Source organism: Acanthopagrus latus, chromosome 8, assembly GCF_904848185.1.
Source record: "Acanthopagrus latus isolate v.2019 chromosome 8, fAcaLat1.1, whole genome shotgun sequence".
Taxonomy (NCBI): Eukaryota; Metazoa; Chordata; class Actinopteri; order Spariformes; family Sparidae; genus Acanthopagrus; species Acanthopagrus latus.
This window is the reverse complement of record NC_051046.1, coordinates 29,773,939-29,795,269: the sequence shown is the minus strand read 5'-3', so window position 1 is coordinate 29,795,269 and position 21,331 is coordinate 29,773,939. Positions and strand designations below refer to the sequence as shown.

The 21,331-nt window shown below is 42.0% G+C and overlaps 1 protein-coding gene across 3 annotated transcripts in view; it reads right to left on the bottom strand.

The window, feature by feature from the left end:
* Window positions 1–21,331, bottom strand: part of tango6 (transport and golgi organization 6 homolog (Drosophila)) — a 35,133-nt gene that overhangs the window by 3,197 nt on the left and 10,605 nt on the right. For 2 of the 3 annotated variants that reach the window (XM_037106122.1, XM_037106119.1), the window contains 10 exons: window positions 18,733–18,845; window positions 18,099–18,275; window positions 17,032–17,158; window positions 15,825–16,028; window positions 8,647–8,790; window positions 7,375–7,884; window positions 4,523–4,580; window positions 4,221–4,379; window positions 1,665–1,816; window positions 670–783 (listed from right to left, as the gene is read on the bottom strand). In XM_037106122.1, the coding sequence (XP_036962017.1) occupies window positions 670–783; window positions 1,665–1,816; window positions 4,221–4,379; window positions 4,523–4,580; window positions 7,375–7,884; window positions 8,647–8,790; window positions 15,825–16,028; window positions 17,032–17,158; window positions 18,099–18,275; window positions 18,733–18,845 (1,758 nt within the window). The remainder of the gene's footprint in view (window positions 1–669; window positions 784–1,664; window positions 1,817–4,220; window positions 4,380–4,522; window positions 4,581–7,374; window positions 7,885–8,646; window positions 8,791–15,824; window positions 16,029–17,031; window positions 17,159–18,098; window positions 18,276–18,732; window positions 18,846–21,331) is intronic. The other variant, XM_037106120.1, reaches the window with a different exon arrangement.

Sequence of the window (21,331 nt, the reverse complement as noted above, 5' to 3'; positions counted from 1 at the left end):
AGCATTTAAATCAATATTGAATCGAATCGATATTGAATCGCATTGCGACCTGAAGAATCAAAATCAAAACAAATTGTGAGCTTGTTAACAATACCCAGCACTAATAGAAGAGGTGGGTAGTGATAGAAGGCCCTTTGGGAGCTGGTGCTACTGTAATATTGGCTCACACTGGGTTTGTTTATCTCATGTCTATTTATTTCCACAAAATTCACCAGAATCTATCATTTAAGGGGCTATTTTTCAAAAATGTATCCCAGGGGAACATACCCCTGGACCCCCCCTTGACGATACCATAGCTCTGGCATTATTTCAAGAGCAAGAAAACTCGTAGCTTTGCCCATAGATGTACTTTGAGATTGAAAACCCCCTCCCCCCTCCCATACAACCCGTCGGCATGGAAAAAAGTTCAGGCTCAGGATTTTTTTTTTGCAATCACCCCTGGCATTACATGATGCTGCAAAAGCTGTGCCACATTTCTAGTTCATTTGGATTTATAAATGGGTAACTGGCATAGGATGTGCGTACACACTCTGTTATGAATCAGAATATTTTTGTCCGTAAGCACCTTCTGTGTTTCATCCTTACGCCACCTACGCTCAGTTTTATCAATGAGGCCACTGGCCATTGAGTACATTTCATGCATACTGAGTTGTGAGTGCATGTGTGTACCTGTGTAGTTCTGTTGCTGAGGCCTCGGAGCAGCAGGGTGATAACATGGACAGCAGCTCTCCTCACCTCTGCCTCTTTCTCTGTCTTTATCAGAGCAGTCAGACAGGAGCTAAGCTGCACACACACACACACAAGCAGAATCATTCATTTTTACATTAATTTACAATGGTATAAATATGAGGACATAGTTAAAAAGGAAACAGCTAGTGATCTTCTGTAGGTAATACAACACAATCTGAAGGCGTTCTGGATTCAACATGACATACAGTTGTGTTCAAAATAATAGCAGTGTGACATTTACTGCATAAACTGCAAAATGCTTGAAGATTTAGCTTTCCTGTGAGTTACTGAACTAATAATAAGTTGCATAACCACTGTTTTTGAGAACTGCTTCACATATGTGTTGCATGTCATCAACCAGCTTCAGGCATTCAGGTATTCCAGCCCAGGATGATTGGACTACATTCCACAATTACTCTGCATTTCTTGGTTTTGCCGCATAAACAGCATTTCTTATGTCACCAGGTTATCTATGATTAAAGTCTGGGGATTGTGCTGGCAACTCCATAATGTTAATCTTGGTCTGGAACCAAGATGCAGCTTGCTTACTTATGTGTTTGGGGTTGCTGTCTTGTTGAAACACCCATTTCAAGGGCATTTCCTCTTCAGTATAAGGCAACATGACCTCTCTTTTGATGGTCTTTCGATGTATTCAAACTGATCCATGATCCCTGATATGTTGGACTGCTATTATTTTGAACACAACTGTATTTGTCACATAAACACAGATCAGCTGCCTACACTGCTGATGTCAATGCCAAATCTACACTGGATTGGACTGAAACACACACAAATGTTTGGGGAGAAAAATGTAAAAGTGAGCAGGTTTGTGAATAAACATCCCTGTTCCTCAAGCTGACATTGCTGCATGTTCATGGCTTTTATTTGAGCCTCTGATGACTGCACCAGCATGGAAGGTTCATGCAAAACCTCACTTCTTGAGCCAGTGGTCCTACAGCATAGTCCAGTCTCTGACAGAGCTCCCCCAGGTTGGACAGACTGCTGGCCCTGACGCTTTGGTCTGAGTCCCTGGTTCCTTGCAAGAGGATGGCAACCAAAGGCCGGCCAAAACGAGGTGCAAGTTCCCCTGGAGGAAAAGGAGAGGGGAGGAAGAACAGGCAGCCAGGTGACATGTATAAGATGCATTCAAAGTATTTATTTTATCAGATTGAATAAATATGATGTCAGCTCTGTGGCACCCTAGCTGACACTGCCCTCCATATGCATCAAGCTAGAGTGACTCAGTTTTGGCAAAAACCCAGAGCCCCTTAACCCAGAGGCAGGGAAAAATGGCTCAGGGGGAGAAATATAACCAAAGAAGACTGGCTGCTCAGGATGGAATGCAACAGTCGCAGGGGGATGTGTGTTTACTGGGGCAACTACATGTCATATGCCCTCACTGCCGCTAAGCAGACAAGCCAGAAATTCTCCATTCTGTGACGAGGCTGTGACATGATGCGCAAGTATGATCACTTCTAAACAGTCTTTTTTGACAGGTTCTTGGTTTAGCAAAGTGCATTATTCCGAAAAAGTTCTGTCATCACTGTTATAGCATCTTCTTGACATCTCAACAAACAGTCGTGCTGCTGGACAAACACAAAAGGCATTCATTTTAAACATGCTGCATACAATGTTCAGCTACATTTTCAAACACTTACCCCTGGATACCATATTACATACCAACCCTAGTGTGTGTGTGTGTGTGTGTGTGTGTGTGTGTGTGTAAGTTGGGGTAGGGTGGGTTGCTCTTGTTGGGGAGGGAAAAGGAAATTTCTGACAGCAGCCCAGATATGAGGCAAGGTGCTTAAAAATGTATACAGCCATTTAAATCCACATCTTGACACAGTGCTGGCATCTTCTGTTTAACAAGCTGTGTGTGGGTGACACTGTTACACAGGCACACATGCAAAGAACAGAGCCAACTGCTTACTACAGGAGGACAGCCAGCAGCCTACATGGAGAGAAGACAACCAGCTGACTGGCTGGTGGTAGTAAGATCTGCTTGACCTATGTGTGTGTGTATGTGTGAACCATCCTTGGACAACAGAGTGCTAATTCTAATTCTCTGTTACTCTAATTCTAATTTTCTGAGAGAATTGCTGGACCCCAACGAATAATATTGTTGAAGTTCAAGTTCAAAAAGTGCAGGCTCAGAGACGTCCAAAGCCATATTTTCTGGTTTCTTTTCGTTTACTCTAAGTCTAGTTAAGTCTAGTTTGTGTTTTGTTGTTGTCATGTCTTTAAATCAGTAAAATAATGTTTGACCATAAAGTCGTTGTTTGTGGTTTCTGTACATTTTATAGTTTGGTCACTGAACACATTCCAATTTTGTTAATGCTTTACTTAAATCACTAGTAATTATTCATATCCATAGTAGGTTAGTAGTATACAGCTGTTAAAAATAATGAGATACATATTTTGTTAAGCACTGGTACTGAGAATATGCAAGTTACTGCAGGTATTGGATTTGGGGAGTAAAAAAGACACCTCTACCCACAAGGTGACACAGATTTTTGTCCAGGTCCTTGTCATCTCTCTCTCACTCCTGGCTGGTGTGCCTGTCCCATCTGAGGTCTGTAGCTCATTCAGACTGCAGTATTGGCAAGGTCTCCAACCTGCCCAAGTTCTCCCATGCTACACCCCTCCTTTGCACCTCGCACTGGTGCAAGCACTTGCTACTTGTCTACTGTGGTGTGAATAACTCAGAAACAGCCCACATTCAGGACATCAAACGGTACCCCACACAAGGATTTGCTACTGCTATCAGTTTGTTACTCTTCAGAGGAAGAAGAGGAAGGTTTGGGCTCGCCTTTCTCCATCTCTCTTAATACACAAATATAAACATTGAATACAATGTTCTTCTGTGAGTGAGTGGACAAAGTCAGAAAAAAATGTAATGCAACATAAATGAAAGCATTTACATACTCTGACAAGTGAATTTCATGCTTCAGAGACATAAGCTGCTCGAGCAAAAAATATACCCTGCATGTAAAGAAAGTGGAGCCAGAAAAAATGCTCTATGCTGAGTGAGAAGCTTTGTGCGCTGGACCAACACAGGCTAAAATGGCAGCGTATGGTCTCTGGTAGGTGGAACGCATTGCAGTAAATGGCCATTACTGATTAAGCAAACAAGCATCTTATTTTTTATTTATATTTGGACAAATCCAGATTTGCTGTCTCTCCACAGTCATGTAGAGTGGGGGCGCTGTGGTTCAGGGGTAGAGCAGTGTCTTGTTATCAGGAGGCTGCTGGTTCGATTACCCTGGTCTGCATGTTGAAGTGACCTTGGGCAAAACACTGAACCCCAAACTGCTCCTGATGTGCTGGTCGGCAGCTTGCGTGGCAGCAACCGACACCGGTGTATGAATGTATACATTTCTGTAAGTCGCATTGGACAAAAGCATCTGCTAAATGCCCTAAATGTAAATGTGAGTCCAATACATATGAAGTGGACTAAACATTTATGTGACCCAACTGCAAATGATGCTCACCCATAGCTCTGCTCGTCCTCATCAGAACTTCTCCGACCTTGAGCCGGGCCTCCAGGGAGTGCTCCTTGTTGGATTTAGGGAAGGAGGGACCATGTTGAAACTCTTTTATGAGTTTTTCCAGGATTTTCTCTGGGTAGGAATCAGCCAATGTAGCCAGACCTGAGGACAGTTTATACTTCCATCAGCCAAAAGTCACTGACAAGTATTTTGGCTAGGCAGTTAATATTAGGTTAACTGTAAATCAGTGATCTTAAGAATCAATGCTATCATCACATTTTGCCAAGCACTACCATTAGTGTTACCTTGAATGGCTGACAGGTAGACAAATGAATCTTCATGCCCCAAGTTTTCCAAGAGGAGCTGAAAAGGACAGCATTGGCATGATTGACAACCAAGATAGAAGCCCCTTACTGGGAATATTCGACAATTTCTTTGTGACAAACATAAACATCAATATGAATCTTGCAAGTAAAACCAAAGAGAATCAACACAGGGACATTACAACAAAGCAACTAAGCATCAAAGGCAATAGTCCAAACATTACCCCCTGGTAATTGAAGATGAAGGTTTTGATAGGATGAAGGAGACGTTTGGAAGTGTTTCTCAGACAAGCTGGACAGAATGGGCCCAGTGTCAGGTTAAGTAAGGAGGGCGATGGGTATAATATATGAGAGGTGGCCATTACAATATTGGAGAACTCAACCCAACACTGACACAACATGGAGAAAAATCATTAAAGGGAGCATCTATTGTGACATATCTAAACATTATGGGGCTTTTGATTACAGAGAATAATAACTAAACCCTTTCTAGCCGATACCACCTAAACAAGTCCCCAAAGCTGGTTCATTGCAGTTGGAGCCCAGTTGGGATTAGGCGTTTAATTCCTTCCTCACAAAAATCCGGGATGAAAATGTCACAAACTTCGCCAGCTTCTTGGTGAATTCTCTGGCATCCTTCTGGGCAATATTTGTCTTCTCCAAGTGAAGTTGTTGCGGCAGAAGAAAAGATTCATTCAACCAGCACTCGCGGGAAACTCCACATCTCTGCTGTCACTCCCAGTGGCGGACATTTGTTTCTCCATCGCCCTGATCATTTTGTGGGACGCTCTCTTTTGGCGTGCCTGTTTGCTGATAACTCATCCCCGCATGTTCCTTCCTCCACCAGGCATCCTGGCCCTGTTGCTGTCCTGCTCGGACAGACGCTGAAACTCAGTTTGATTTTTCATCTCTCACCCTCTTCTGGTCGACAGAGAAACATCTAGTGGCTGCTTCTCCCGAGTTTTCCTCTGCATATCTTACGACAGAAAGTATGAATTTCAAGGCGATCATCAGTGTGATACTGCCTGACAGAAAGCAAGAACAATACAGGGGAAAGGCGAAGGAAAACGTGCAGTGACAGTGGTCACATCTTCTTCCTTGATTAAAAAAAATAATAATAAATTAGACTCAGCATTTATTTGAAACCGGCGGTTATTTATCAAAATATACACCTGCACCCAGAGTTTAATGGGGACCCTGCAGTTAATTGAAAGTCGGCTATTATTTGGTAATATACGGTACATTTACATTTACATTTGCTCTGTAAGCCAGGGCGGGAACGGCGGCGGCCATGCACATCCACGATTCATTTGCAGCCTGGACGCGGAGTGGTGTGTGTCTCCTCTCTGCTCTGACTGCAGGACTGGGACTGCTGCACGAGGCTACTGAGAGACTGACCAACTGCGAGTGCTTTTGGACGGGGAGAGACTCACGGCAGCACCCGCTGCTCATTGAGCACAGTGACTGCAGAGTGATACATGCTTTCAAGTCAGAGTCTCCTAACACCACAAAAGTCTCCAATAACACCAGCAAAAGTCACTAGATTTGTCGCTAGTCGCTTTTGATAAAAAAAGTCACCAGGAGGATGATTTGTTTGTGTGTTATAGGAGTCCAACCACTTGCACACTTCAACATGGGGGGAATTTTTGTGAATTTCTTTTTTTTTCTTTCAGATTTCTTTTTGACTCCCATCCTGTAGCCTACTTGTGCCCCCCTGCGAGAGTGACCGCACCCCCCCAGGGGGGCGGGCCCCACCAGTTGAGAACCACAGCCCTAGAGTAACCCATTATCCACACTGGCTCTCTGGGGATGAGGTGCAACCACCTATGTTAGTATAAATGTTTGCCCATAATGTCCCAGGAGACACTAATAAAACCACCATCTACACCTTACTGATCCACACATACAGTGCAGGCAACATCAGCACATTGTAGCTAGATGTGGTTGAGCCAACATAGGCTTCAACAAGGCAACACCCACCATGGCTGAGTGATGAAGGTAATACTGAATCTTGACCCAGCTCATTGAAGCATGCAGACCAAAAACTGTCCTGCATTTAAAATCACAAGCTGCAGGAAACAATGAAATAATGCAATTAATTGTCTGAGTCCAATCTGACACCGATTCATACCCCTCTGTACGCCCCATTTCCTGTCAGCCTCTTTGCCTGCCACTATTCAATAAACGCAAAAAAAGGGCTAAAAACAAAACTGCATCACAGTGGACATGACATTGCTTTAATGCTTCTGTTCTTTTTAACTGTTTAACTGTGTCAACAGTAGCTAATGAAGATGCAGCAGCCGGTAGCTCCTATACACACTAGATCTTTGTTTATTAACCATCATTTGTTCCTTTTTTTATGCTTGTCATCACATTGGAGAAGAAAGCAGGGGTTTTTGATAAAGAGCAGCGGACTTTGAGACTCTGTGTTGATGTGAGCGTATAGACCATGTTGTGTCGTCACCATCATATTGCTGTTATTTACATACAGCCTGAAGATTTAAAAGTGCACTATAAGTTTATGTATATTTGTATATAAATTACTGTATATAAATTCCGTACTTTGTGTTGCATGAAGGAGTTGACAAACTCTCATTTCATTATGCAACCCTGTGTTGTGTAATAATGAATAAATTACCTTGTACCTTGGCATGTTTTTTAAGGTAGAAGAATTAGTCTGAGCTTAGACGTTAAGGAAAAAACAGTAATATCACCCTGTCCACCCCTTATTTTTATTTTTTTATTTTAAAAAGGTCACCACTTCCCAGAAAAATAATGAGTTTGTGTTTTGGTCTGTATCAGAACTGACCAAAACACAAAACCAAGCAACCCACCTGGAGAACTTCTTCCTGGGCCTTTACTGCCTCTGGATTTCCATTTTTCACCATCTGGGTCAAGATTCTCAGGGCGACCGCTCTGGTTGGGATGTCTTGGTCACAACACTCCAACAGCAAATCAGAAAAGGCCTTGGTGGGGGGGCAAGGGTCACTGGTTCCAGAGTTCATCCCTCCATCATTTTGACTTACTCCAATTGCAGACTTTTGAGAGGACACTGGCTGTCCGGTTTGGGTGTTGGTCTGTGAAGTGCTGTCCTGGGGAGGTGAATGAGGACTGCTCTGTGAGTTGTCTGCTTCAGTTTGCATATTTTGCTTTTTCCCAACAGGAGAGTTTCTGGAGGGGGGAGCAGCGGTGCTGAGGTCTTCAGGCCGGTAAGCACTGTGAGTAGCAATGACAGCTCTGAGACTGGACGCCAGCTCCTGGATGACTACCTCAGAGTGCATCTGAGACAGTTTCTCTAGTGGTAGGAGAAGCCTCGACATAGAAGAGTAGTCCTCTGCACTCAGCTATATATCAGGAGAAGAAGAAAAATAATTACTTTATTAATCCTCAATTCACTGCATTTCACAATGCATGAAATAAAGACACGGGCAAACAGGATCCATAGATGTACCCCCAGAGCAGTCAGGGGTTTGGTGCCTTGCTCAAGAGCACCCCAGCATTGCAGTGTACTCTGATCTGTCTGCACTATAACTGACCACCCTCCAGTTCCAAAGTCAAGTCCCAACAGACTGAGTTACTACTGCCCCAAAAAAGGGAAGAAGGTGATTAGAAGAGAGCTGTAATGTGCTTACCATCTTCTCATCTATCTATCTATCTATCTATCTATCTATCTATCTATCTATCTACCTACCTACCTACCTACCTACCTACCTATCGCTTCAGCGCTCAGAAAAATTGACTTAGTTAGCATACTGCATGATAATAGATAGATAGATAGATAGATAGATAGATACTTTATTGATCCCGGAGGAAATTCAAGCATCCAGTAGCAATAACAAACATTGAACATACATTGAACATACATGCAATATCAAAAAAAACAGTAGAAATAAAAATATGGAATAAGAAAATGTTATAAAAATGTTTTGAACAACTGTATAAAAATATAAAGTGATATTAAAAATATAAAGTGACGGTAGAGGTAAAGAGTATTAAGGGGACAGGGGACAGTGTACAATTAAATTAAATTGGGCTATAAAAGATGAGTGCTTTTGAGTGCATTTGTCCATTGTCTAATGATGTGTTGAGAGTACAAGTTTGGGTACCTGAGGTCCAGACAGCATAGTGGCCACTAGGCCCATCCCCATGCTCAGTGCCTGATTCTCTACTGGGTTCCCAAGACTTGGCCCAGTTGCCTGATCCAGACCCACACAGGCCCTCTGAAGCAGGGTCACCATGAAGTCCACCACCTGGAAAAAGGACAAACTGAGTCATGTAAACAAATCATTTTGGGAAATTCTCTTAGAAAATTCGGTCCTTATGAACACATCCAAAGTGACACATCTAAAAATAAAACATTAGTAAGTTTATCAAAGTGCTTTCTTAATCTGTAGAGAAATTTTTTGTCATCCATTACTTGTGGGAGTTCCATTATAGGAACTCCCAAAGGAACACAGAGTGACTTTATAATATGCTGGACAAGAATAGATGCAATCCCACAGGGGTGGGCTAACACCAAAGCCAGTAGGATGATAAACCTTTGGGACAAAGCAGTTTCAACAAATAAGTGCAGTTTGGCCTACATCATCTGTCTCATTAAATATAATCCTTAAAACAAAACAACCGCACAACACAAATTCAGGACTCAGGAGTCTGTCATATCCTTGCCAGTTGTACTACATGGAGCAAGCAAGGTCCGCTGCAGTGTATTAACAGTTTTCATTTATTTATAGTCAACATTTGCTAGTAACATCTTCACCTTGTGAGCCTGTTTGTGTCTCTTCATGATACAGTGTCCTTTAGAAACTTAATTCAGTGGGAGCTGCCACAGAAGGAGTTTTGGGTAATTTGCTGGGTGTCAAAAGTTAACATACACTTGGAAAGAACATGCACATCATGGCATTCTTGAGTTTCAATGATTTCTGCAACTCTCATAAAACATACTACTTGTTGATGAGGGTAAACATGATCAGTCATCCAGGTCATGGTATATTCCTTGTCTTCCAGCAGCTTCTAATTCATTGCAGACTTGCTTTTTGGTGGTTTTTGGTTCTCTCAGCAATAGTTTCTGTTTTTCTTCTTGATTGTGGCAGTGACACCCTGTACCATGCACTTTATACAATTGTTTGCACAGTAGATCTTGACCTATAACTGCTTTGAACTGGCTCTAAGTGATTTTCCTGACTTGTCCAAATCAATGATGTGCTTTTTTAAAAAAATCCATGCTGAGCTCTTTAGCATTTCCCATTGTAGTTTTTGTGGCTGAGTCTAATGGGTGTTTCAAACAACCCCTATTAAAATGGGCCCAGAAAAGTCACCATATCAGATCAGCTCAAGTTGCTGTTTGTATATTTTTGGCCCAGCAGGCTTGGTCACACTTTCAGAACACCCAAAATAAATTTATATTTGAACCACACTTCATGAATTTTTTTGAGAAAAAGTAGTTTGTGTTCCACTCATTCCATCAAAGAAAAATGAGACCTGGAGAAATCATTTGAACTGAACACTGCCATGATATACATCAGGGGTTGGCAATTAAGTTTGGCCTCGGGCCAGATATTTTCCAAGCCTTTACATGGCGGGCCATAACCAAAACAATGGCTAATTAAATGAATTAATAGGGAAGGAGGGGTGATAATGAAAATGATAGGAGCACTTGAAATGACAGAGAAGATGCACTGAGATATTCAAGCGGGCTGATAGGTTAAATTTGTGGACTGACCATTAGGGGGCGCTATTAATTATATGCCTGTGAAAAAGAAAAAAAACAAATATTTCCACTGGTTGCTGTTAGCTGTCAAAAAATGGCACTATCAAAAAATATCAAGAGGAAAGTTAACAGAGGCTTTGTTCTGCAGGCCAGAGGCTTGTAGGCCAGTGGAGCTTATACCGGCCTACAAGCCTCTGGCCTGCAGAACAAAGCCGACCACCAGGACCGTACAGGTTTGGACTGAGGAGGCCTCCTCTGCACTCCAGGACTGCTTTGAGCACACAGACTGGTCTGTGTTCAGCGAAGAGGCAGACCTGGAGGAGTATACATCATCTGTACTGGCCTATGTTCAGTTCTGCACTGACGCTGTCCTCCAAGACCATCACCGTGTTTCCTAACCAGAAACCATGGCTGGACAGCACAGTGAGGTCCCTGCTAAAAGCCCACGATACTGCCTACAGATCTGGAGACAGACTGGCTTACAGCAGGGCCCGAGCAGAGCTGAAGAAAGGAATCAAACAGGCCAAGCTCCGGTATAAGGACAAAGTTGAAGATCACTTCAACACCAACAACCCCCGAAGCATGTGGAGAGGCATCAGGACCATTACGGACTACAAGCCCAACACTCAGCTCACCAGCCACGACTCTACCCTGCCTGACACCTTAAACAGCTTCTTTGCTCGCTTCGATACACCAGGCAGCAGAGAAGCTACACACCTACCCCGGCTGGAGGAGCAGCACCAGCCCCTCGTCCTGCAGCAGCACCAGGTGACATCCACCCTGAAGAGGATCAACACCCGCAAAGCTGCAGGACCGGACAAGGTGTCAGGCCGGACTCTGAGAACTTGTGCTGACCAGCTGGCAGGAGTGTTCCTGGACATCTTCAACCTGTCCCTGCAGCTGTCCATGGTTCCTGAGTGCCTCAAGTCCTCCACCATCATACCGGTACCGAAGAAGACATCCCCCACCTGCCTGAATGATTACAGGCCTGTTGCTCTGACCCCTGTAATCATGAAGTGCTTTGAGCGGATTCTTCTCAGGCACATCAGAGGCCTCATCCCCTCGGACCTGGACAACCTTCAGTTCGCCTACAGAGGGAATCGGTCCACAGAGGATGCTGTCTCCATCACCCTGCACACTGCCCTGACCCACCTGCAGCAGCCCGACACCTATGCCAGGATGCTGTTTGTAGACTTCAGCTCAGCTTTCAACACCGTCATCCCAGACAAGCTGGTGCTGAAGCTACACGCGGTGGGTCTGCCCGCGTCACTGTGCCAATGGATCAGAGACTTTCTCACCAACAGGCCTCAGGTGGTGAGAATAGGGAACAAAACATCCTCCCCTATGGTCCTCAGCACGGGCACGCCACAGGGGTGTGTGCTCAGCCCAGTCCTCTTCACCCTGTTCACTCAAGACTGTGCTGCCATCCATCCCACCAACACAGTTGTGAAGTTCGCGGACGACACTACAGTAGTGGGCCTCATCTCAGAGAACAACGAGACCCACTACAGAGAGGAGGTACACCAGCTCACACAGTGGTGTTCAGCCAACAACTTGGTGCTGAACACAGGAAAGACCAAGGAGGTCATCGTGGACTTCAGGAGGTCCAGGAAGACTGAGCACGCCCCCCTCCTCATGGACGGAGAAGTGGTGGAGCGTGTGGACAACATCAAGTTCCTGGGCCTCCACATCACATCTGATCTCTCCTGGTCCCTGAACACCTGCCGCCTGGTGAAGAAGGCTCAACAAAGGCTCTTCTTCCTCAGGAAACTGAAACGGGCTGGACTCTCCTCTCGTCTGCTCGTGAACTTCTACAGAGCGACAATAGAAAGCATCCTCTGCCTCAGTGTGACCGTGTGGTATGGCAGCTGCACGGCACAGGAGAGGAAACAACTGGCACGGGTGGTTAAAACTGCACAGGGCATCGTGGGCTGCCCCCTCCCTGACTTGGACTCTATATACGGAGACCGAGTCAAGAGGAGAGCAAGAGCCATCGCCACGGACCCCAGCCACCCGGGCCACAGACTGTTCGTACCGCTTCCATCAGGAAAGCGGTACAGGAATATCCGCACCACCACCAACAGACTGAGGGACAGCTTCTTTCCAAGAGCTGTCAAAGCTATCACCCCCTGCACTGCAGGACAATAGACTAAGCTGCTGAACGCACACTGCACTTTTTTTTATGTCCAACGGACTAATTAACGGTACCTTACTGTTAATGTATATATTACCACCCAACCGCACCAATCGTATACATAACATATGTATATACTACAGTTCTTATGTACATACTACAGTTCTGATGTACATACTCTCTTCCTCTTTTCTTATTATATTTATAAATATTTCTATTTTTATTGCATGCTCTTCTATATTTTTACTATTTTATTACCTTATGCACGGGGGTTGCAAAGACAATTTCATTGATTGACATGTGAATGTCCAATGATAATAAAAACTCTTGAATCTTGAATCTTGAAAACAGGATCTTTCATGATGAATGGACAGACAACTATGCCTTCATCCTCCCCAGTTTTATTAATGCAAAGCCCACATGCCTGATCTGTACGAGGGTGTCTCTCTCTGCATGCAAAGAGTACAATAGACAGCACCACGAAACGAAGCATGCTAATTTCAAGGTTGCGTTCCCTCAGAAGACAGAGGCACAAAAGCACAAAATCGAAGCCCTGAAAGGTGCTTATGCACACAGCAATAGGATAGGAGCAATAATAATACGTCAGTCTATGAGGCGTCTTCGTATATTATATCTATGGGTACGACTCCCGACCCGGGTCCCTTTGCTGCATGTCACTCTTACCCTGTTTCCTGTCACACTCTTCAGCTATCCTGTCAATAGAGCCAGAAAAGGCCCAAAAAAAAAAAAAAAAAAAAAAAAAAAAAAGATATTCGGGAGGTTGATTATTGTAGTTGGGGATACACCTTCCTCAGTAGAAACAAACGCAGGGGGGGGGGGCGCATTGGAGACCCATCCAAGATGGCGCTCGCGCTGATACGTTAGCTCCAATAGGTAGCGTCAGTCTATGAGGCGTCTACGTATATTATGTCTATAGCCGCCCCCCTCCCCACAGACTGAGCTCCCCGTATATTATGTCTATGGTCAATACAATGTAAGCATGACGAAGCGGCTGCCCACGGCTCCGTCTTTGGCAGCAAAAAAACTGACAAACTTGACATTTACCCCTCAGTACAGAACCGAGCAGTTCTCGAACGACTTGTATGTGTCAGGTGAACTGTTGTTTTGCAAAGAAGCAATTATAATTAAAGGTGTAATGCTTCAGAGTTAGCCACCTGTCCGATTCATATTATCGGCATTTGATACCAGAGTGACTGTTAACTGCTGCTAATAGTTGCTGCTGTTAGCTAGCTAGCCCTGTTAGCCACAGCCCTCTTAGCTGACTCTGCCTGGGCTAGGAAACCAGAGGACAGGGGTAGGGTTGGTGTTTTCACTGCTAGCTGGTTAGTATGTTATTGACAAAACATCGCAAGTATAATTTCTCATTTTTTTGTCATATTTGCTAATTCTTTAAAATATTTACAATTTAAATTTTCAGAACAATTTTGGTTTGCAAACATTTTCTGGATCTGCCAGAGAGCTGACCATGTTTTAATTCAATGAAACCCATAATGATGTTTTTGATACACTTTACTGTACTGTATGGTACAGTATTAAGGAAATATGTTTGTTCAAATTACTGTAAGGCAATTTCTATTTAATTTGTGTACATTTTAGTCATTTACATTAAAAACACACTGTTTTTGGTAGTATAATAAGAGTAAAAGGTAAAAAAATCGTGATTCCCAGAAATTAAAACGGAAAAAACGGAATTCCCAAAAATTAAAACGGAAAAAAAACGGAATTTGGGAAAAAATAAAACGGAATTTGGGAACAAATAAAACAAATTTTATAGGGCCCTAGTACAGTCACACATGTGAGGTTGTGCTGAAAATAATGACACCAAGTAAATAGTTTTTAAGGTGAAATATAATGGCAAAATCAAAAATAGTCAAAAACGGCCAATTATACCCTGGAATATCAGATTTCTCAACAAACCTAAATATCCCTGAAGTCCCACCTTCAAACACACCTCATTTGACCATCCATGAAATAGCTACTTAATCTCCCACTTTTCTATAGGAATACATATTTCCTATGGGCACTGCACTAGTAATAATAATAATAGTTAGATTTATCAAAGAAATAATCGCTAGAATAATCGATTAAAAAAAATAATCGTTAGTTGCAGCGATAAATATAACATCTTTGAACTTATTTTAAATACACAATGAATGTCAAAACTTTGACATGCTAAAATAATCCTTCATCAGAAAATCTACACTCAGGATATCAAAAAAGTTAGGTTTTCAGCTCTGAAGCTATACTTAACATCTGCAACAGTCAAGTGTTTTTTATGCAGGATCAATTAACTTCCAGATGTGACAAAACTTTATTAATCCTACACAGAACCAAGAGAAAGTTAAAACTAGTGGAGATAAGAATTTTTGAAAGTGACAGATCATTCTTTCTCAGACAAATAAAAATAATTACTGTTAATTAGTTTGATTACTGTAATAATGCATCAACATTAACATTAAAATTAAAATGAATTTACAAATACAAGGAATCACAAAAACACTGAACTGTAGCTCAGACGACCAAACTTCAAAAATTCATAACTTAAAAAGTATTTGGAGTAAAGCTATAGGATTCTGCAGTCTGGCATGAATTTAATAGTGGTGTCAACATGATCTTTTTTTTTTTTTTTTTCAAGAAAATCCCTGACATGAACTGGGCGGCCCCAGGAGAGTTGGCATGGAATGCGTATGTGTATCTTTGTCACAACCTTTCAGTATCTTGATTGGATAGATTATTGCAAAAAATGTGTTTACATGCATATCTTGTGTATATGTACATCAGAATATGTATACCACGATACCGCTCCCTAAGTGTGTGAAGGAGAGGTATCGCAGGTCCTTCCCTCCTGCTGCTGTCAGACTGTACAATCAGCACTGCTCCCAGTAGCCTATAAACCTCATCTTGTACCCTGCACTGTGCAGTATGTCAGCACAAGGTCACTTCTGTTTCTGCACAATCTGGTCAATTTCCTTAACACCCATATTTATTCCACATCATTATGTATGTAAAATCTACATTTTTTTAAAACAAAACAAAACAAAAAAAACTGCTGTTAATTTTGCACTATATCATGTGAACATGTATATATGTCTGTTTCTTCCCTTTTTAATTTTATTGCTTTTTTTGCTTTTGTTTCTGTTCTTGTAATACATTTCTGTTTTTGTAATATTCTGTTGCTGCTGTGACAAACAAATTTCACCGTCTCCGGGACATTAAAGGATTTCTGATTCTGATATGAGGTGATAAGTCAATATTGGACAGCTATGAGCTGCTCCAAGGTTCCAAACTGAATGGAGATGGACTGCTGCAAAAATAAACCAGAAAACTACACAGACACATGTCACAGTGTCTCAAGAGTCTGGGTTTTGGAGAGCTTAGCATCTCTGCTCCTCCTGTTGGTTGCACATCTCTCCACTCACCTGTGTGCTTTTCCTCAGCAGAATAGTATGATGTAGAGACTCGACCATCACAGCCAACACCTGAAGCAAAGCGAGTCTGTGGCCCTGCCTTGCAGCTCGACCCAGCAGCTGCTGCTCCACCTCAAGGAGTGTCATGGCCGAGATGTCCAACTGCTGTTCATCTTCTATATCTTCATCCTCTGCAGCAGCCCAGCTGGTCAGCTGCTGCAGGAGAGGAAGTGATGGACCATCAACCTCAAATTAAAAACAGAGCTTGTGTGTGTGTAGAGTGTAACCATGCAGGCCTTGAAGCAGGAAAAAAATCCTGTGCCTGAAAATGTTTTATGCATTGGGGAGTGTGCCCAAAAATTCTGAACATTTGCAATCTAAATGAATTAATCTGGTGCACTTTGAGAGTATTAATCACGTATCGAATCAAGAAGTTGGAATAACAATTTCAAAGTTTTTAATAATGAAATATGAGCATCTGAAAAACTAAAATTCTTGCATTGACATTTTGGCAGATTCGCCCATTGCCATAATCCCTATAGGATAGAAATTATGCCAAAATGATGAACTATAATTTTAACATGAGATCAAAATTCAAGAATTCAAAAAACTGCCAAACATCTAAGAGTTGTTTTTGATGCAGCTTTTGATGTCGCCGCCAGTGCGGTCACATGGTTCTTGTAGCTCCCAATAGGTCCCAACTAGGCTGCCGCTGTCATTTTCTTATATGGGACGGACAGTATTGAGCTTGCTTTTGAACGGTAAAATATTAAAAATAAACCATACAAAGGTATATTTACAACTGCTACTGAATTGCTGTATGTACATCAATGTCAGCTCTCCAACAAAAGGACATTTTTTAGCTTCTAGGTTTTATTAGTCACTTCAAATTGAGGATTAGCCTGCCCTACAGTAAAAATGGCATACATAAAATAAAAAGAGTAAAGCAATAGGCCTATATTAACTGGCAATAACGAGAAGAGAAAACGAGCCAAGTAACTTATCCGCACGCTTTTAGAGTTTTATGACTGGCTGGTTAAATTGTTTTTAGGAGATTAATGTTGATCTCGTTGATGAAATCTAACAACTGTGGCAGTCGCATTAGTTTGAATTAAAAGTGTGCATGGCTGCCTCTGGGCTTATATTACATCAATCGCTCTGGCGAAGTGTAAGTGTGTGTGTGTAAGTATAAGTGTGCAAGTGTCTGTGTACTCCTTACCTGCAGCAGATCTAGAAAGAAGTCTCCCGGCAGGTCACTGTCTTTGAGTTCAACTAGCAGCTGCATCAGACACTCTAGCCTCCACTGCTCCTCTGACAGCTTCTCATACAGAGCATCATCCTCATTACTGGGACACAAGAACAGAGACATGACAGAGATAGATGAAATGACAAGAGGCAATCAGCTTGGAAAAAAGTAACAACGATGGAATGAGATCAGTAAGTATCTCTCCTCACAAAATATCTCAAAAGATCTTCTGCATTAAGGCAGGTACAAACTACAGGATAATCGGGGCGATTTTTGTCCCAACTTCCCCCTTACGATCAAAGCCAGCAAAGCCCGATTATCTGATGTTTGCGAAGGACATCGTGTCTGATTTTCCTGTGGTGTGGGGTGTGTTAAGAGCAATTTTTGCGACTAGAAATACTGTAGTGTGTGGGGTGTTGTGAGCGAGCCGAGCATGCACAGCGTGTGATATCACGTATACCGGACCAACAGCCAATCAAGATGCCAGGCTGGGTTTCTCTGTCAGCCTTTTATTTACCTGTTGCCATGGTGACTCGTAGTACGGGGGGCCAGAGTGCACAGTGCTGCTCTCGAAGCTATCTGTAATACTTGTGATAATTTTTTCTCACCTTCAACTCGCGCTGTAACGCACACAGCCCACACTCTCGCCATCGCCATGACTTTTTCCATAGTCGTTTTGATTTGGTTTTGTTTTTTTCAGCCAGCAATAGGCCTACAACAACCACCACTGCATCTTCCGGTTCGTCCGCCATGTTTGTTTACACTGAAGCCACATTTGACCATGCAAGATTTGTAATATTGAGCGTGAAGAACCTGCTGAAGAATTGGTTAGTGTGCGGTGTGCACTACGGAGAACACACACACTAGAAGATCAGCAGAGAGCGATCTTGTGCCTTCTGTCTTTTGTTATTATCAAGTGTGTGATCTCCTAATCTGTGAAGGTTTGAAAAATCCTGTAGTGTGTACCCGCCTTTACACATCATGTTTTTGTCATGAGAATCTGAACAACACAATGCACAGAAAAGAGAGTGCTCTTTCACCTGCAGCTCTCCCTGGAGAAGGGTCTGGCTCCTCCATCACTGCCAGGACTAAAGCAGAGGACTGCAGCCAACTTGTTGTTCTCTCCCTGCAGGCCTGAAAGCTGCCACAGTGCTGACAGCGCTGCACACTTTTCTGTGCACCTCAGGTACCACAGCAAGATCTCCTGACAGGGGGCGCTGTGGAGCACAAAGCACAAACATACTGTACAGCTCATCTACTTTAGATCTGATTAACTATGATTCATATACATTTTACACGTCTGTTGACTTCTGTGTTTGTGTGTGGCTCTGGTGTTGTGTAGCTGACTACTGTCTGGCTCAGTGGGACTGTTTGTGAATGTTACTTTTACTGCTTTGAGGAAGATAAGATTGGCGGTATTGAAATAAGGTCTCTATTTACAGAGATGGATAATGGAACAATATTCAGTCTAATTCATGCATCACAATGAAACCAAAGATAACAGTTTTCTACCTTTTCATTTCAGACTGTTTTCTCAAAGTACAAATGAAAGCAATTTAATTTCAGTTGGACTTTAATTGTCACACTGTACTGAAATAAATCGATATGAGTGACTATCTGAAAATTGAAATCAATCTACAAATTGTACAAAATGATTAACTGAGAACACATTACCGTAGGTGGGAGACATTCTGCTTGGTGAAACAGAAGAGTGTGAAGAGAATAGGAAGAACTTGTTCTAGAGCTTTGAGGAAAGTATCTGATGGACTGTTTCCAACCACGCATATCTGCCAGCAACAAGAGACACAAGGAACAAAGACACAAATATACTGTGAGGATCCATTAAGGATAAGGATTAGAGACAGCAAAAACAGCAACACTGGCTCAGCACAGATGTATTGGGATCTACTTATGTCTTGTCGATATCAGTAGACATGAAACCTTTTTAATCTTAAAGAACACAGTGCAGAGGAAAATGCATAGGGTAGTTTATATTATCAAATACTTAGTGAAAGTGACTGTTTCAGTGCACTGCTGGAATTCTAGAGCTTAAAAAACCCTAAGCATCTTTTTCTATTAAAGTTTATGGCCTCTGTTGCATATCTTCATCACGTAATCTATAACTATATTTCACTACTAAATATGCTATATCAGCTGATATATTAATACAAGAATTTTTCACTCCTTGACCCTAATAGCACTAACTTCAATCATTATACCACGGCCCTAAATGCTAGACAAACAATATAATTTACTCTATTTAAAAGAGTGATATAACCACAGAATTATTGTCACCTTACTTATTTTTTATAGAATTCAGTGAATATCATTTACACAAATTTATTTCAGATTTGTAATTGTACATTTGTACCATACAGTGCAATGAACATATATAAGATTCTTGCATATTTCAGCTAATATCACTATATGGCACTCTGTACTTTATAGGGCTGTACAATAAATCGAATTTTCATCGTCATCGCGATATGAACATGTGCGATTAACACATTGCACATCTTTTGCACACATTGCAAAAGACTGCCTGAAACGTGACAAATAAGAAAAATCATTTTATTTACACGCACCATGCGTGCTGTGGACTGCCGCAACGGGAGCAGCAGGACGAGGTCAGACAACATGGAGAGAACATACATAGGAGACTCTGCTTAGTGTTTTACAGAGGCCCGCAGTGGGGGGAGGTTCACCTGGGGGTTCAGGACAGAGAGACGGAGCGTCTCGGACTCGCTACCAAGCGGTTGACCAGTGTTACAGTGTTTCAAAGTAATCAAGTACTTATCGGTCACAGTCTTCAACAATGTAATGCTGAATGGTTTTTTATTCCATTTGTTCTCTGATGTAAAGGTGCAGTAAAGGTGCAGTAACTGTCGGCTCTGTCCCACTGACAAAACACCACTAGCATCATTAACGTTAGCAACATGCTCACATGCTTCATTGTAAAGAGCATTAATCACTGCGACTGTGCAACAACTGGTTTAATCAAAAGGTCAGTTCATAAACATTTTAAAATGAAATCCGTTCAGCAGAGCAGGGGATGTCTGGTCAGTTATCATTCTCCCAGTTTGTGTCAAGGGACTCAGGAAGGTAAACAAGAAGATATGAAGTTATGGGGGGTGATTAGAAGTTAAAAAGGGTAATGTGATTAAATTGCATTAATCTAAATTTCTCTTTTAAGGGTAAGGTTTTCAAATTGATTGCCAGAATTATAACACATTTATATTGACAGTCCTTAAATATTTAATTATTGCACTAGTCATAAAGTGCAGTAGAAATATGTATTTTTATTCTTAATAATGTTAAATAGGCCTAGGGGCCTACAGAGGGTTATAGAGTTATAAATAGGCCTACATTTTCCATTTCAGACAAGAAATTTGGTAAATTTGGCTAAAAGCTTAATATGAAGCTGATACGCACACTTCAATATTTGTTTATTTTTTGCAAATTGTACCGTCATCGCAATATTTAACAGTGTTATCGCTCATCGCAGATTTTCCTCATATTGTGCAGCCCAAGTAACTTACTAATAGTTTCTCTGTATTGTCATCATGAATATGGTCCTTGAACAAGGAATGGCAGGACATTAGATTGTATCACAGATTGGGATAAAAACACTCAGCATAAATTAATCCTTGTGAATTTTCATTATTGGGATAATCGTGACTATCCTCAAAAGTGACTAGAAAAAGCTGTCTTGCCTGCTAACATTCAGCCCTATTCTGATTCCCTGATTTATTTTGAATTGCCACAAGAGGAGCCTGCATCTTACCAGTCATCACAAAATCCTGAAGCTGTCACCATGGCTCAGCTTGCCCATTGTATCCCATAGAAAAATAAATTTAAATCAGATGTGTGTAAATACCAAACTAAAGAAGGTCAGGGAAATGCAGCTTGACTATGACTGTGTAATTTAAGATTTCATCATTGTTCTTCACTAAAGGGATTCAATGTGTGTCCTACGTGAGACTCGATAAAAGGCTTTAATCTAAAAATAGTAGGTGAGTGCCATTTTAAGTCTTTTAAGCATATTGTGTTGATAATCGGTTGATAATGTTGATAATAATAATATTGTAAAATGAAAAAATCCTACCATGACATTTTCCGGCTGTCACATGCCTACCTACATCCATACGTAAAGCCATGTCAAAAAAACTGAGACACCATGGATACATTCTCTTCAATCCATCTTACGACCTTAGCAAGGGATGAGCTACGGTCATCTGAGCTGCAGCATTATAGTATTTAGTGAACGCTTTCA